This window comes from Callospermophilus lateralis, chromosome 13 (genome assembly GCF_048772815.1).
Source record: "Callospermophilus lateralis isolate mCalLat2 chromosome 13, mCalLat2.hap1, whole genome shotgun sequence".
In the NCBI taxonomy this organism is placed as follows: Eukaryota; Metazoa; Chordata; class Mammalia; order Rodentia; family Sciuridae; genus Callospermophilus; species Callospermophilus lateralis.
The window spans coordinates 58904487-58922069 of record NC_135317.1 but is presented as its reverse complement, the minus strand read 5'-3'; the positions used below and the strand labels follow the sequence as shown (position 1 = coordinate 58922069).

At 49.3% G+C, this 17583-nt stretch overlaps 2 protein-coding genes and 1 pseudogene across 4 annotated transcripts in view; 2 read left to right on the top strand and 1 right to left on the bottom strand.

Moving 5' to 3' along the window:
- Positions 1-15869, top strand: part of Ephx1 (epoxide hydrolase 1) — a 39549-nt gene extending 23680 nt beyond the window's left edge. For both annotated transcript variants that reach the window (XM_076831468.1, XM_076831469.1), the window contains exons 4-9: positions 6628-6855; positions 7398-7527; positions 8077-8285; positions 10315-10423; positions 14910-15032; positions 15477-15869. In XM_076831468.1, coding sequence (XP_076687583.1) covers positions 6628-6855; positions 7398-7527; positions 8077-8285; positions 10315-10423; positions 14910-15032; positions 15477-15678 — 1001 coding nt within the window. In that variant the 3' untranslated portion in view covers positions 15679-15869. The remainder of the gene's footprint in view (positions 1-6627; positions 6856-7397; positions 7528-8076; positions 8286-10314; positions 10424-14909; positions 15033-15476) is intronic.
- On the top strand, positions 3369-5398 carry LOC143379105 (EH domain-containing protein 1 pseudogene; annotated as a pseudogene).
- Tmem63a (transmembrane protein 63A) overlaps positions 13925-17583 on the bottom strand; it is a 38689-nt gene continuing 35030 nt past the window's right edge. For both annotated transcript variants that reach the window (XM_076831466.1, XM_076831467.1), the window contains one exon: positions 13925-17581. In XM_076831466.1, coding sequence (XP_076687581.1) covers positions 17414-17581 — 168 coding nt within the window. In that variant the 3' untranslated portion in view covers positions 13925-17413. The remainder of the gene's footprint in view (positions 17582-17583) is intronic.

Below are 17583 nucleotides of genomic sequence, written 5' to 3'. Positions count from 1 at the left end.
TTTCCTTTACCCTATCCACTATCCAGTGGGCTGGAACCCTGTGGCTACAGTGCCCTCCACCCAAGCCCTCCCCTCCCTCCACCTAGCTCGCACTGCCTTTCTGAGCACAGCTCAGCTCCTGGATTCTGACCCGGCAACCTTATCATAGAGCATCCCATGGGTATCAGAGACCTGCAGGAAACCCAGAGAGAGCATTTCCTTCCACAAAAGGAAAGAGGGGCCCACTGGGTGAATGATGAGACAGAGTTTTTTTTTTAAATGTCTTGGGGCAGGATGGGGTGGCACATTCCTATAATTGCGGCTACTTGGAGGCTGAAGCAGGAGGATCACAAATTTAAGACTGCCTTCACAACTTAGCAAGATTCTGTCAGAAAGTTTTAAAAAGAGGCAGGGACCAGAGATGTAATTCAGTGGCAGAGTATGTCCTCGTACATGGGAGGTCCTGGATTTAACCGATAGTACTGCAAAAAAAATTAAATAAATTAAAAATGTCATGGAACTGGGGGTATAGCTCAGTAGTAGAGCATTTGCCTAGTGTGCAGGTATAGCTCTGGGTTCCATTCCCAGCACCAAAAAAAAAAAAAAAAAAAATCAGCATCATGAAAATGTCTTAATTTTTACTATGCAAAAAAAATTTTATATTTAGAAGTACAGAAGGGAATACAGAGAAAAGGAAGTCTCTTTTTCCTCCCTGCCCCCAGCCTGAGATAGCTCCTGCTTTCTGCTTTCCTTATGTACATTTCCAGGGAGAACCCATGTGTACGCAAGCATGTGTGTGGGTTTTTTTTTTTTTTTTTTTTTTTTTTTTTTGCCTATTTTTAAACTCAAATGATAATGTGGTAGAATTTGAATTAAAAATAATCTCACATCATGCAATGTGTCCCCAAAAGGATAAGATTACCTACTAAAATAAACGTTAGGACAGGAATAAATTTAGTAACACAGAAAGATGCCCAGGATATATTGTTAAGTTAAAAAAAATAAATTTCCAAAATAGGATGAATGTAGGGTTCTATTTTTGTTAAAAGAAAGTTATGTTCACTAAGTATTTTTTTAATATTTTATTTTTTTAGTTGTAGTTGGACACAATACCTTTATTTATTTATTTTTATGTGGTGCAGAGGATCAAACCCAGGGTCTCACACGTGCTAGGTGAGCACTCTACCGCTGAGCCACAACCCCAGCCCCCACTAAGTATCTTTTAAAAGTTCAAACTGTCACAACCAAAAGGGGCCTAAGGAGATTTGACAGTTAAATGTAATGTGGGATCCCAGGTGGGATCCTGGGATAGAAAGAGGACACTAGGTTAAAACTAAGGAAACCTGAATAATATTCCATTGACTATATATACAAATATTATCCAGCCTTAACAAGAAGGAAATCCTGCAAAATATGACTACACAGAAGAACCTCAAGGATATTATGCCAAGTTAAATAAGCCAGTCACAGAAGGACAAATACATCAAGACCCCACCTATGTGAGGTGCCTAAAATAGGCAGCACAAAAGAGGAGAGGAGAGGGCAGGTGGTGGCCAGCGGTGGGGAGTAGAGGAAATGAGGAATTGCTAATCAGTGTGGATAAAATTTCAGTTATGCCAGATGAATAAGTTCTAGAGATCTGCTCTAACAATATAGTACCTATAATGAACAGTATTGTAGGGGTGGCAGGGGGTGGAGGGGTGGGGCTTAGTGGTAGCACTGGCCTAGCATACCAGGCCCTGGGTTTCATTCCCAATATTGCAAAAAGGAAAAAAAAAAAAGAATCACAAAAAAATCCCCAATACTATGTTATATACTTCAAAATCTGTTATGAGAGTAATCTCATATTGTGTTCTTACCACAGTAAAATTTTGTGGGTTAGGGGGAGCACTTGCCTAGCATGTATAGTGTGTAGAGCTCTGGGTTCCATTCCCATCATTAAATTAAAAAAAAATTAACAAAGAAAATCTGAATTGGGTATGTTCAGATGCCTGTAATTCCTGCTACTTGAAAGACTGAGGCTGGAAGATCACAAGTTGGAGGCCAGTCCTGGCAACTTAGGGAGACCCTGTCTCAGAAAAATAATAATAAAATAAAAAGGGCTGGGAATGTAGTAAGAATGCCCTTGGGTTTGATCCTCAGCACTGGAAACAAACAAACAAACTAAACTAAAATGCTAAGGAGATCTGAATAAGTATGAACTTCAATTAATAATGTATTATTGACTATAAGGCATGTTAAATAAATTACCATATTAATGTAATATGTCAAGAATAGGGAAGACTGAATCCCACAGCTTGGGAGACTGAGACAGGAGAATCACAAGTTTGAGGTCAGCTTCAGCAACTTAGTGAGGCCCTAAGCAACTTAGCAAGACTCTGTCTCAAAATAAAAAACAAAAATCGAAAAAAGCTGGGGAATGTGGCTCAGAGGTAAAGCACCCCTGGTCCAATACCCAGTACCAAAAAAAAAAAAGGTGGGGGGGGAATCTGGGTATGGGGGCATTCTATGTTCTGCATTTTTTCAACAATTCTAAAACTGTCCCAAAATAAAAAGTTTAAGAAAAATCTGGATGACAACACAATATTCTCTTCTGATACTGGGATTACATGTCCTTTTCCCCCATTTGGTTTATCTGTGTTTTCTAAGTTTTCTGTAGTGGCCATGTATTGTTTGTATCATGAATTAACAGATCAGGTCATTAGCTAGACCGTGCTGTTGTCTCCACCCTCAAGGTGTAGCCTGCGTCCCTGGCACGGCAGCCAATCTGCAGTGTGTGCTATGAATTCTCAGGTGCATAGGGCCACACTCCAGGAAAAGGGCTGCTCTCCTTGGAGACATAAAGACTCAAGGTGACTCTGGGGGGATTGTAAGGTACTCACCTATTCTTAGCTAGGACCACCTTCCAAGTTCACAGCATTCTACTTAAAAAGAAATTCTCCACTTAAATAAAAAGTCATGGGCTGTGTGTGTGTGTGTGTGTGTGTGTGTGTGTGTTAGTGGTAGAGCAATTGCCTAGCATGCTCGAGGCACTGGGTTCCATCCCCAGAAAAAAATATAAATAAATTGTACTACAGAAAAATAACGATAACAATTTTTTTCTTTATTATGCCAGGGGCATAAAAAACTACTGAGCCACCAAAAAAAAAAAAATCCCTTTTTTAATATTTTATTTAGAGACAGGGTCTCACTGAGTTGCTTAGGGCTTTGCTAAATTGCTGAGGCTGGCTTTGAATTCACGATCCTCCTGCCACAGCCTCCCAAGCCACTGGGATTATAGGTGTATACCACCACACCTAGCAACAATGACAATTTTTTTAAATTAAAAAATTATGTTTTATAATTGGCAAAAATAGCGCTCCCCGCCCCCTGTCCCCGGCCGCCGCCCCTTGTCCCCCGGCCGCCGCCCGCCTCTCTCTGCCGGCCGGCCGGCCCTCCTCGGCGGTGCGCTTTCGCCCCGCTCTCAGCTGCCCGTCTACCCCGCAGCAGCCAGCCCCGTTCTCCGCAGCATGTTCAGCTGGGTCAGCAAGGATGCCCGCCGCAAGAAGGAGCCGGAGCTCTTCCAGACAGTTGCGGAGGGGCTGCGGCAGCTGTACGCACAGAAGCTGCTGCCCCTGGAAGAGCACTACCGCTTCCACGAGTTCCACTCGCCCGCGCTGGAGGATGCCGACTTCGACAACAAGCCCATGGTGCTTCTCGTGGGCCAGTACAGCACGGGCAAGACCACCTTCATCCGACACCTGATCGAGCAGGACTTCCCGGGGATGCGCATCGGGCCCGAGCCCACCACCGACTCTTTTATCGCGGTCATGCACGGCCCCACCGAGGGCGTGGTGCCCGGCAACGCGCTCGTCGTTGACCCACGGCGCCCCTTCCGCAAGCTCAACACCTTCGGCAACAACTTCCTCAACAGGTTCATGTGTGCCCAGCTGCCCAACCCGGTCCTGGACAGCATCAGCATCATTGACACTCCCGGGGTCCTCTCCGGAGAGAAGCAGCCCATCAGCAGAGGTTACAACTTCGCTGCGGTCCTGGAGTGGTTCGCCGAGCGGGTGGACCGCATCATCCTGCTCTTTGATGCCCACAAGCTGGACATCTCCGACGAGTTCTCTGAGGTCATCAAGGCACTCAAGAACCACGAGGACAAGATCCGCGTGGTACTGAACAAGGCTGACCAGATGGAGACGCAGCAGCTGATGCGGGTGTACGGGGCCCTCATGTGGTCCCTGGGCAAGATCATCAACACCCCGGAGGTGGTCCGAGTCTACATTGGTTCTTTCTGGTCCCACCCGCTGCTCATCCCCGACAACCGAAAGCTCTTCGAGGCCGAGGAGCAGGACCTCTTCAAAGACATCCAGTCTCTGCCCCGAAACGCTGCCCTCAGGAAGCTCAATGACCTGATCAAGCGGGCCAGGCTGGCCAAGGTCCATGCCTACATCATCAGCTCCCTCAAGAAGGAGATGCCCAACGTCTTTGGTAAAGAGAGCAAGAAGAAGGAACTGGTGAACAACCTGGGTGAGATCTACCAGAAGATTGAGCGGGAGCATCAGATCTCCCCCGGAGACTTCCCGAGCCTCCGCAAGATGCAGGAACTACTGCAGACCCAGGACTTCAGCAAGTTCCAGGCCTTGAAGCCCAAGCTGCTGGACACAGTGGACGACATGCTTGCCAACGACATTGCTCGACTGATGGTGATGGTTCGCCAGGAAGAGTCCCTGATGCCCTCCCAGGCCGTGATGGGCGGCGCCTTCGATGGCACCATGAACGGGCCGTTTGGGCACGGCTATGGCGAGGGGGCCGGTGAGGGCATCGACAACGTTGAGTGGGTAGTGGGCAAGGACAAGCCCACCTACGATGAGATCTTCTACACACTGTCACCTGTCAATGGCAAGATCACAGGAGCCAACGCCAAGAAGGAGATGGTGAAGTCCAAGCTACCCAACACGGTGCTGGGGAAGATCTGGAAGCTGGCCGACGTGGACAAGGACGGGCTGCTGGACGACGAGGAGTTCGCCCTGGCCAACCACCTCATCAAGGTCAAGCTGGAGGGCCACGAGCTGCCCGCTGACCTGCCCCCACACCTCGTCCCGCCCTCCAAGCGCAGGCATGAGTGACCGCCCCGGCCATGTAGGGCCACCCGGATGTCCTGCCCACCCTCTGTGCCTGCCCAGGTGGGCGGGGCCTGGGAGGCAGAGATTGGGGGAGGGGAAGGGTCACCACCTTTCAAGGTCCATAAAGACTGAACGGTGTTTCCTCAGTTCTCAAACAGGAAGACCACCATCTTTCTTTAAGGCTATTCCTGGGCCCGTTGGGGGAGGTGGGGTGACGCTCGGATGTGAATGATGGAATTTTGTGCACAAGAACTATGGATATTTTTAATTAAAAAAAAATAATAATAATAATAATTGGCAAAAATAATAATAAATGTTTATGTCAATGCATATGGTAATTATGCATTGGTAATATGTACTAATTATGCACATAGTATGTGTTTATTGTAGAAGAATTAGAAATACATATAACACAATGAAGAAAATCAAAGCCTTGGTTCTACTGCTCAGGAAGAATGACTTTGTACATTTTTGGAGTTTATTCTCAGACCCTTAAATCCCTATATTCATAGTACAGACTGTCCCTGACTTATGATGGTTCCACTTAAGATTTTTAACTTTTACAATGGTGTGAAAGCAATATACATTCAGTAGAAACCATATTTTGAATTTGGATCTTTTCCCGGGCTAGTGATATGCTATACAGGCACAGCTCCCAGCCTGTCCCACGATCATGAGAGGAAGCCACTGATTCTCTACTGCGGACTGTGTTGCTAAGTTAGGAGTTTAGTAGGTCATGCATATTCAATGCATTTTATTTAGTATTTATTTATTCATTGTGGTGTAGGGGATAGAACATAAATAGGCCTTGCATGTGCTAGGCAATTGCTCTACTGAGCCACATCCCCAATTCTTAGACTTAGAAAAATTTCAGCTTAAGCTGAGTGGTACATGCCTATAATCCCAGCTACTCAGTAGAAGGCTGAGGCAGGAGAATCTCAACTTCAAGCTTAGCCTGAACAACTTATCAGGGGCCTGTCTCAAATAAAAAAATAAAAAGAGTTCAATTCCTAGTACCATTATCAACACACACACACACACACACACACACACCAAGAAATTTTCAACTCAAGTTGAGGAACATCTTCATGAGTATACATGCATACATATAACTGTTTGGGAAAATTGGATCATGTAATGACTATGACTTGATAATTCACTTTTACCAACTAGCAATGAGCTGTTTTCTATGTTAAATAAATACAAATCTTCTCCCTCTCCCCTGATTTTTAAATAAGTGAACAAATATTTGTGGAGTCCCACCATAAGCTGGGAAGTGTTCTGGGGCCTGGGAACCCAGCGGTACACACAGACCCGCTCTACCCTCCCAAGCAGGCAGGCTGTGAAGTCTAAGCAAGGACATCTGCGTCGCTGGGCCATGGTGTGAAACAATGCGTGAACAGTACGTGATGTGGGGGTGCAAAGGTGGCAGCACACACTGCCTGCGCCCTGGAGGGTGCAGAGCCTGCCCAGGTACTCTCAGGACTTCAGCCTCCCCATCTTCTCCCCTCCCTCATAATTGTGCCTCATCCTCCAGGGCTGGACATCCACTTCATCCACGTGAAGCCCCCCCAGCTGCCTTCAGGTCGTACCCCAAAGACCTTGCTGATGGTGCACGGCTGGCCTGGCTCCTTCTACGAGTTTTATAAGATCATCCCACTCCTGACTGACCCCAAGAGCCACGGCCTGAGTGATGAGCATATTTTTGAAGTCATCTGCCCTTCTATTCCTGGCTACGGCTTCTCGGAGGCATCCTACAAGAAGGGTACGGGGTGGGAGGGGTTGCTGCTGGGGGCCATGGAATGCTCTCCTTCCAGGAGGATGAGGTAGGCCGGAGACCAGAGAGGCTGAGAAAAGAGGAGTCCAAGAGGCATTGTCTTATGCTAAAGGGCCAGCAGGTCTTAGGATCTGAATCTGAGGACGTGGTGGGCCATAGGCTGGGTAGAACAGTGGTCAGCACTGTTCAGTGCTGCTCAGGGCTTGGACTCTTGTGTTCTATGAGTTCTTCTCAGGATCAGGTCCACAACTAGGCCCTAGATTGTTCCAGTCCAGAAGACTGACCAAGGGTGGGCCCAGAGACATCTCACAGGGGCTGTCCCAAGCCCCTCTGTGCCCACACTGCTGGGCAGAGCAGTTGTCCATTCACTGTCCCTACACAGAAGTAGGCATAGGGCACACTGTCTTCTGGAACTAGAGGACTCCTCCTTGGCTCTCACCTCAGCCTGGGGGGAGGTGGGCCTGAGGAACTTCACCAACCCAAGGAGTGACCTTCCTCTGACTCCATTCTTTTTTCCCCTTCACAACCAGGCTTCAACACAGTGGCCTGTGCAAGGATCTTTTATAAGCTGATGCTGCGGCTGGGCTTCCAGAAATTCTATATTCAAGGCGGGGACTGGGGGTCCCTAATCTGCACCAACATGGCTCAGCTGGTGCCCAGGTGAGCTCTCATTCAGGTGCATGAGCATGTGCACAACCTCTAAAAGGATCTTTGTTCAGGGCAGGCATCTGGACAGAAGAGTGGTTCATACCAGTTCCTGCCTGGGCATAGTGTCTGAGCCTTGGGGTTCCCCCTTGCCAGGGGCCACCCAGGCAGGGATGCTTGTCAGCCCACGGGAGAGAAGACAGGTTCTGTAATCATTCTGCAGGGCACATGGACATGTTGACCTGGACCCTCCCATTTGGTGTAACACAAAGTTGGTGACTCTGGGCCAGGTATCCAGGCAGAGACTGCCAGTGAGAGTAGGTAAAAGTGGGGGATTATACCTTTCTTGGGGACCACGCTCTGGAGGAGCCCTGAACAGAACTCTCTAGGAACTATTTTCTTCCCCAACCCCTCTGCTCCAACTCATGTGGACACCCCAGAGGGGCAGGTGCTGAAGGAGCCTGGCATGTCAGCCCTGTAGCTGTCTCTTCCTCCTCCATCTCTTCTCTCTCTGCCTTTCTTATACTAGCCTAGCCTCACCTGAGCCCATTTCTCTGCCCTCAGACACGTAAAAGGCCTGCACTTGAACTTGGCTTTTGTTACAAGAAATCTCTCCAACCTGACCCCTTTGTTGGGAAAGCGTTTCGCAAGATTTTTGGGCTTCACTGAGAGAGATGTGGAGTTGCTGTTTCCTTGGAAGGACAAGGTTTTCTATAATATCATGAGGGAGAGCGGCTACCTACACATCCAGGCCACCAAGCCAGACACCGTGGGTGAGCACACCGGGGTGGGGGGACCTCACTACCCCCAGGATGAAAACCCCTTATAAGGAATTAAGAGCTAGTTTTGTTATTGTTGTTTGGGGGATGGGCTGGGTGTTTTGTTTGTTTGCAGTGCTAGGGATGGGACCCAAGGCCTCAGGCATGCTAGGCAAACAGTCTGGCACCGAGTCATGACCTCAGCCCTTCTCAGAACTCTTTAGACCTTTAACCTGGATTTCCCCATAGAACTGAAAAGTTTTATGTATCATCATCAGATTCCCAAGATAATCCAAACTCTGTGTGGTTCACTCAATGTTGGTTAGTAGCTTTAAAGCCCCCCACCCCCTGCCCCTGAGGCAAAGTCCTGTCATAAGAAGCAGAGGGGCCTTGGCAGCTCTAGAGCTATTGGAAAAGGGTATAGGGGGCCCACACTCTGGGGGAAAATTCACCCCAATAGTGAGGGGTGGACCGAGCAATCATTTCTGCCACTAGGGCTCTGTTACGGGATACTTTTCTGAAAAGCAAAAAAATTATGATTCTCATGCAAATATAAAATGAACATGTGTCCAAAATTGTATTTAACTCAGTTTCTAAAGGAACTAGTAAAATGTTAAAACAACAATAGGGGCTGGGGATATAGCTCAGTCGGTAGAGCGCTTGCCTCTCACACACAAGGCCCTGGGTTCAGAGTGATAATTAAATGTCCACCGGACAAAATTTACTTGCTTTTCTATGAACAAAAATGATTTGCATCATTCTCACTGTTCCGTAATGGCAGGGCTTGCCTAGCACATGTGAGGTACTAGGTTCGATCCTTAGCACCACCTTAAAAAACAAATAAAAAAGGCATGTTGTCCATCTACAATTACAAAAAAACTTTTTTTAATTTTGAAAATCACAAAAAAACATAAGACAGAAGACAATCAATCACCTGTAAGCACTCTTCCTCCCTCCCCCTTTCCTTCAGAAGAGCTTTGCTAACATTTCAGTTGATGAATGTTCACAAGCCACTACACTCATATGCCCCACATGACCAGACACCTGTGGAGATCTCTTGCAGGTACTGTCCCCACCAAGGATGGCCTCCCTCCTGACTTTCAATAGTTTGGCTTTGCCTGTTCTCACTCTTCCTAAGAATGGAACCATAGAACATGTCTCATGGGAGTCTGGCTTCTTTTGTTCAATATGGTGTTTGTGAGGTTATTTATGGTATTATCCCAGACATTTTTTTGGTGCTGAAGAGCAAACCCAGGGCCTTGCACATGCCAAGAACATACTCTACCAGTATGAGTTCCACTCCTGGTGCCCTCAGCTTTTTTAAAAATTTTTTGGGGGGCTGGGGGGAGTACTGAGAATTGAACCCAGGGGCACTCAACTGCTAAGCCACATCCCCAGCCCTTTTTTGTATTTTATTCAGAGACAGGGTCTCACTGAGTTGCTTAGGGCCTTGCTAAGTTGCTGAGGCTGGCTTTGAACTCACAATCCTGCCTCAGCCTCCCGAGCCACTGGGATTACAGTTGTGTGCCACCGTGCCCAGACCCTCAGTTATTTTTAATTACTGCACAGGATTTTAGCTAATGGGTATATTGATATTTGTTTGTAACTGATTATCCTATTTTGGATTAAAATTTTAGGTTGTTTCTTGTTTTTCAATATTAGGGCATATGGATCCTCAAAAAACAGAAAAGAAAACCCCCCAAATTTATCTCTTTAAAAACAGTGTCCTGGGCTAGGGAGTAGTATTCAATTAGCAGGCACAAGACCCTAGCTTGATCCCCAGCACTACAAGATAGTTCTCACTTGGGTATCACCAAACCCAGATATAGACCCTTAAGTTTGAAGAAAGGTGCACATATTCCAAACAAATCCACATGAGATCATGGGAAGGAGGACCCCAATCTATCCCATGAAGCTGCCCAGGGTTAAGGATGTGGCATGCATAGCAGTCTGTGGGGCCAGCACCATAGCTCAGTCATGATGGCCAGTGCCCTGGTGCCCAGGTACCCAGGCCTGAGTCCCTCCCTTACCCCTTCCCACCCAGGCTGTGCTCTGAATGACTCTCCCGTGGGACTGGCTGCCTACATTCTAGAGAAGTTTTCCACCTGGACCAATTCGGAATTCCGAAACCTGGAAGATGGAGGCCTGGAGAGGTGAGGTCCCCTCTATCCCCCTGTCAGGGCCCTGGTCCCAGCAGCCACCTTCCTCACTCCACTCACCCTATTGGTCCTCATTTCCAGTTTTTCCATGTGGGGTTCCAGCAAGTTCCAGCTCTCTTTGGCTTCCCCACAAATCCTAACCCTGTGACCAATGTGTCCCCATTTGGGGGATGAGGAAGCATCTCACTGCTGGCTCCAAGCCTCACAGTGGGGTGGTGAGGAACAGGATGCAGGACATACAGCCTCCTCCTGGGATGAGGAAATTGAGGACACTGAACACTTCTTCATTGTCAAGAATAGCCCTGGGAGCCTGGCACCAGGCAGTGTGTGCTGTGTGGAAGCTGATCAGGTTGGGGGCTGCAGGAGGACTAGGGGTGGGGGCAGCGTCCTGTCTCCTGGAGCCTTAGAGGCTACAGCCTTAGAGTGCATGATTCCTCACTCCTGGCCTGACTACCACTTCAGGGTCAGCTCTGACTCACTCTCCAGGGCTCACCCTTTCTTTATTCCTTCAGTGACATACATAGCACCAGACCCAGAACTGGGGGTAGGGAATACAGAGTGAAATGAGACTGGATCTGCCTTGGGGGGCAGGGGCTCTATCTCTGCCATGCTTAGTCCTAGCACCTACAAGAATGCTGGGCTATAGTAGGTGCTCAATAAATAGGTGTTAGATGAATGAGCTCTAAAGATAATATGCAAAGGACTGTGGGAAATCAGAAAAATGAGGGTTCACTTTGTCTAAGGGGGACAGAGAGGAAGTGACTGCTAAAATATATTTGATCTGGGACTTGAAGAATGAGTAGGAGTTCACTGGATGGAGGAATGAAATTCAGGTAACGAGAAAAACAATAAAAAGCAAGGTACACTTAGAAAGGGTGACTTGTCCACAGGCAAGTCATTAGACAGACCTGGAGCTCATTCCTCTAAGCAGGTCCTCCAGGAGCCTCAGCAAACCCTCCCCCTGAGATCTCTTTTTCCCACCTCACACTCTGCAGGACCCAAGGGTGGATGGAGTTTCATCAGGACCACTGTGGCAGGGGGCCTGGCCTGTAGCAGGTGTGGGGCCCCACAAGACCTGGGCAGCTCCTGCAGCATCTGCCCTGGCAACAGGAACACCAAAGCTCTGAGCAGGGGACTGACAGGATGAGATCTGTGTTCTAGAAAAAACACTAACACAGGAAATGGTGGTTGGGTAGTTTTCAAGCTGTGATCAGAACCAAAGGGAGACAGAAGCACTCAGCTCACTTGGCAAAAGCCAGTTCACAGAGCTTACATGTTTGTTTTAATTATACAATCATTGACTGGTTTTTATTTTATCATCAAAATTATATTTAAAAAGACATTCATATAGGGGAAGTGGGTGTAGCTCAGTGGTAGAGCTCGCATATGCAAAGCCCTGAATTCAATCCCCGGCACCACAAAGTTGCATACGCTGCTGGGCACGGTGGTGCATGTCTATAATCCCGGCAGCTCCGGAGGCTGAGGCAGGAGGATTGTGAGTTCAAAGCCAGCCTCAGCAATTTAGTGAGGTCCTAAGCAACGCAGTGAAACCCCATCTCTAAATAAAATATAAAAAAGGGCCAGGGATGTGGTTCCGTGGTTAAGTGCCCCTGGATTCAGTTCCTGGTACCAAAAACAAAACAAAAAAAAAAGTGCATATGATTTCAGTGCAGCTAGTGAAGCCTAAATAGCCAGCCCTAAGTTCATTCCCCCAATTCTGCTCCATGCTGTTGCTGCTAGAGATCAGGGATTTTTAGAGAGGAAGTATTAAGGCCTAAGGAGAACATATTCCTGAATATGAAAATGTCTTAATATGTTCTTTATACCCAAGAAGCCCCTTGTTGCACAAATCCTTCATGTTTTCCTGTTTAATATGAAGGCCTTCCTGAATGCCTCTCTTTTGCCCTCAGCCTCTCCTCCTTCCAGCTTCTAGCTTCAATAGTCAGGAGCAGGGTAGAAGTAAATTGAATATTCCTTAAAATAAATATAGTTCAGAAAGTGAAAATATAATTAACTCAGGCTGAGGCAGTAGCTCAGTGATAAATACTTGCCTAGCATGAGTAAGGCCCTGGGGTTCCATCCCCAGCACCACACACACACACACTGGGTGTGGCGGTGCGTGCCTGTAATCTTAGCTACTTGGAAGACTGAGACAGAGGACTGAAAGTTCGAGGCCAGGCTGTGCAACTTAAAATTATCTCAAAAAGTATCTCAAAATAAAAAAGAAAATAAAAGGACTTGAGATATAGCTCAATAATAAACTGATCTTGGGGCTGGGGATGTGGCTCAAGCGGTAGCGCGCTCGCCTGGCATGCGTGCGGCCCGGGTTCGATCCTCAGCACCACATACAAAGAAAGATGTTGTGTCCGCCGATAACTAAAAAATAAATATTAAAATTCTCTCTCTCTCTCTCTCTCTCTCTCTCTCTCTCCCTCTCTCACTCTCTCTTAAAAAAAATAATAATAATAAACTGATCTAAATGGCTGAGAGAAACAAGTGAACTCAGCCAAGTGTCCGTTTGGAGTGAATTGGCTTCTAATGAATCGACTCATTGCCCTGGAGCGGAGAGCCAGGCAGGAGGCCCAGGAAGTGTTCTGTGATTCAGGGAACAACCACAGGAGCAGGGACAGAGACAGGTGGGAGTGGAGGAATGAGGGCAGCCAGGGCTTAGAGGGAACAGGGACAGGGAAGAGTCCATGAGGACCCAGGCTTCCGGCTCCATGCCGGAATGGGGAATGAGGATGAGAAGGGGAGCCACCGTGTGTGAGTGGGTACAAGTGTGGGGCGGGGCGGGGGGTGCTGGCATCAGGGGAAGGGCTCAGCAGAGATGCCGAGCTCTTTCTTGCTGTGGACTTGGTTGAAAGGCAGTTACCAGAGGGTGTCCAGGTCGAGATGTTCACTTGGTAACTGAACCCGCAGATCTGGAGCGCAGGTGGGGCTGGACCCGAGGAGCTTATTCCGCTGAGTTGGTGGTGGAGTTGGTGGGTAGAGGCAGGGGGATCTCCACAGAGAAAACACAGGCCACAGGATGCGGGGGAAGCCTTATTGGCTACCAACGAGCGGGGAAGTAAAGAGGGAGGGAGAGAAAGAGATGGACAGATAGATCTGGGGGATAAAACCTAGTTGAGAGGCCCCTACCCACAAGGCCTGGGCAGCTTCAGGGTGCAGGATTGAGGAGGGATGAGAGGAGAAAGGGGACAGGAACATGGAAGGAGGGCAGGTGGAGAAAGGACCTTGGGGTGACATGAGACCTTAGACAGGAGGAGGTCATTGGCAGTTGGGCCAAGGAAGCAGATGGAGGCATTCAGGAACCCCCAAAGACAGTTTAGCCCCTGCGACTGCCCTCTGCATTCAGCCTGCTGTCCTTGCCAAGCTAATCTGAGTGAACACCTTCTCCTCATTTTACTCTCCTCTTGAGGCTCAGTGCAGAGGTCACCTCTGAGAAGCCTGCCCTGACTTCTCCCTCCACCTGGGCAAAACTTGTCCCTATTCCCCCCCACACCTCTGTCACAAACTTACCCCCACCTCTGTCACGGGACAGTATAGTCAATGACTTATGACTCAGTCTCCCTGCCAGGCCATAACGCCCCTCCTCCAGGAAAGGCACCCAGCCCCATGCATCTTTGGAGCCTTAGCACCTAGCATACAGTTGGTGCTCGATGAGTGAATCCTCACTGCACTCACTTGGGAGTTCCAACAATCTAGATGAATGGGCTGTCTTATTGATGGACCTGGATTTTGTAGAGTGGTTTTACTTCTGATGCTTCCACATGTTTTCTATGTAGTGGTAATCCTGTTTTTGTCAGAGGAAAAACTGGAGAACCTACAGGATAAACAAGAGTTCACCAGAGTCCCAGGGCTCTTTGGTAATATGGCTATGACCAGAACCTGGGTCCCTTGACTCCTAGCTCATGGCCTCTAGCCAGCTGGATCCTGAGGAAGACTCAGAGGTCAGGCCTCTTCCTGCCTCCTGGGGCTCCAAGTCCAGAAAGCACCCAATGAATACAGAAGTCCCTCAGGATTCTGGGAAGTGAGAAATTCATTGCCCTAGAGAACCCTGGATCCTTGGAACTGGGCTTTCTGGAGAGTGGAATTGGCAGAGTCCACTGTGGGAGAGCTGAGACAGGCAGGACAGGGGCAAGGGCTGTGGAATGGGTATCCTGCCTTGGGTCTGGATTTTCCTCCTAGCAGTAAAACAGATAATAAAACTACCTACATCACATGAGTGATTGAGCAATCAATGGATTAAACACACACTCTTCCTTGTCATTAGCACTCTGCATCAAGGGTCCTCACAATAGCTGGTGACCCTGGACCAAGCCTGTCTGTGGCAGGGGATAATGTTACCTACCTTGAAATGACATCTCAGGGGGGAAGCCAGGGGGCTTGGCTCATGCCTACAGCTGAATGTAGCAGTGCTTTGCTTTTTATACAACTACATTTGGCACCAAGCGTGGACCTTCATGTTCTACTTCCCCAGGAAGTTCTCTCTGGATGATCTGCTGACCAACATCATGCTCTACTGGACGACAAAGACCATTGTCTCCTCCCAGCGCTTCTACAAGGAGAACCTGGGTCAGGGCATGAACCAAAAGCATGAGAGGTGAGCCTGGCTAAGCTGGGAGTAGGAGTCTCTGAGGCTGGGAACAGGGGATTGGCCTGGTTTTTAACTCAAGCAGGGGGAAGTGGGGGAATTGGCATAAAATAAGTGTAGCTGAGGGAACCCCAGGCCTGGCCCCCAGATGTCCCTCAGGGCCTACCCCCTGGCCCAGGATGCTGGCCCATATGCAGACCCTCAGGTGGCAACCAAGGGAAAGGCAAGCAACATGAGGCCTTAGAGGCTGTCCCATGCCCCTGCCTGGGTGGCCTCATAGAAAACACAGGGTCCTTAGTTAGTTGGAATTGAGGGGTGTCGTGGGAGGGTGGTTAAAACCTTGGGTCTTTCTTTATGACTCCATGTGGGCTTGCTGAGCCCTCCTCTCGTGCCCTTAGGGGCCAGAGATTGCACACCACAGGCTCACCCCTCTTGGAATTTGTGTTCTTCTAGGATGAAGGTCTTCGTGCCCACCGGCTTTGCTGCCTTCCCTTGTGAGATCCTGCATGCTCCAGAAAAGTGGCTGAAATCCAAGTTCCCCAAACTCATTTCTTATTCCTACATGGCCGCAGGAGGCCACTTCGCTGCCTTTGAGGAGCCGAAGCTGCTCGCCCAGGACATCCGCAAGTTTGTTACACTGGTAGAGCAACAGTGACACCTGTGGGGACTGACGGTGGCCTCAGAAGCAGCCCTGGCTCCCCAGTCTTATCTTGAAGAAGATGCCCCTTTTCTGAAGATGGGGCTTGCTTTTGTCCCCTGGCCTCTCTGGGAGCCCAGCTTACCCCTCCACTCTCATCCATACCCACTATACAACATGGCTTTCATAATAAATGATTTTACTTCTAAGAGTGGCTGGAACCAAACAGCATGCCTGAAGCGCTCCTTTTAGAGGAGAGCCCGTGGGTCCACATTTGTACAGAGAAGGGCCCCCCTTGTGGCCCTCTGCTGCCCCTCCTCACTCATAAGGGTAGGAGAAGCTTTGGGGGGCCAAGGTCACTGGCCAGGACTACCCTGTAGGAGACAGCCCCAAAGGACAGGTGGTGCTACCCTAGCCCCTCTCAGGATCAATGTCACTCAGCAGAGGCGTGCCTGAGGGGCTCAGTGTGAGATGACCTGGAAAGCCCAGGCCTGGCAGGGACCGTGGGCCAGTGCAGGTGGCGCCTACGGAGCGCCACTGGACTAGAGGAAGCCTTTGTGCACCGAAACTGCCCCACCCACATGGCCCTCCGCAGCGCCCCTGGCCTCTGCTGCATCTTGCCAAGCCCTTGTGCCTCTGGCTCCCTCTAGAGGCAGCATGGAGGAGGTGTCTGGGCAAAAGTTCAGACAGGTCCCAGCCCCCAGATCCTGAAGGAAGGAAAAAGACAAGGTGCTGCCAGTCCTTCCTGCTGGGGTCACATCTCAAGGGCAGCAGACAGTCCTGCATCCAGCCCAGACACCTCCTCCACTCCTCTCTACTTAACCACACTGGCCTCCCTTGGCTCCAAGAAAGACCTGAGCACTGCCCCTACCATCTTGAGCCTGGAGGGAGCCGCCCTGGAGTGAACCCCACACACTTGCCCTGAGACCGGATCTCACCAACCTAGCCCAGTGGGCACTTTATTAGTGACCCTCATTTTCTCTGCCTTTCTCCCCAATCTTGTCTTGAAGAAGATGCCCCTTTTTTGAAAAAGGGGCTCACCTCTGTCCCCTGATCCTCATCATCTCTCCCTTACCGAGTCACAGAATCCCTGGCAACATGATAAAAACCTGCACAGCTGGCAGGAGCCTGCTGCAGCCGGTACTGATGCTCCCACCCCAGCTCCCCACAGCTCACTTCAGGAGCAGCCTGGAGGGCTGCCTGGCTAGGGCCAGCGGGGTGCTGGACTCCCCTCTAGGTTTCATCTCAGACGTGATCGCTGCAGGCTTTCTGGTCACTAGTTGTCCATGAGCCTGTAGAGGGACAGGCTGGGTTGGGTACTCAGAGAGACAATTTCTCCTTATCATCCAACATAATCTTTGCTGGGGAACAAAATTCCAGCACATGATCTTGGCTATAAACCACTGGGACTGCTAGAGCTGGAAGCTTGCTCAGGAGGCGGCTGGGAACATAAATGTGCAGAATTGCAGGTGAGCAAATGAGGGTGGAGAGCCACAGCTGTTCCCCACACTTCTGCTGTGAGCAGAAAAAAAGAGGACCCACTTGATGGCTCTTAACCTGGCCACCCCAACCCTTCCCCCTCAGCTAAGGGCCTGAGTCCCAGGCCCTTCTGGTTCTATATTTTCAGAACAGTGGGGCTTAAAACAGATGGAAAGAAGTCCTGAACTTGGTAGGGGTTGGAGTCAATCTGCTTTTCCACCTGAGTCTTCTCTGGGGCTCCTGAGCCTGGCCAAGACCAGCAGCTTGCCCACCCTCAGGCCTCCTGGTAGGCAGAGACCACATTGTCTGCAGGGCTCTGGGCTAAGTGCTGTCCAGGGAGAGTCCCGCTGATGTTATGGATGGCGCCATAGGTCTGTTGCTGCTGCGGGGTCAGGGCTGTCCTCTCCGAGGCCAAACCACTCAGAATCCGGGGCACATAGGGCT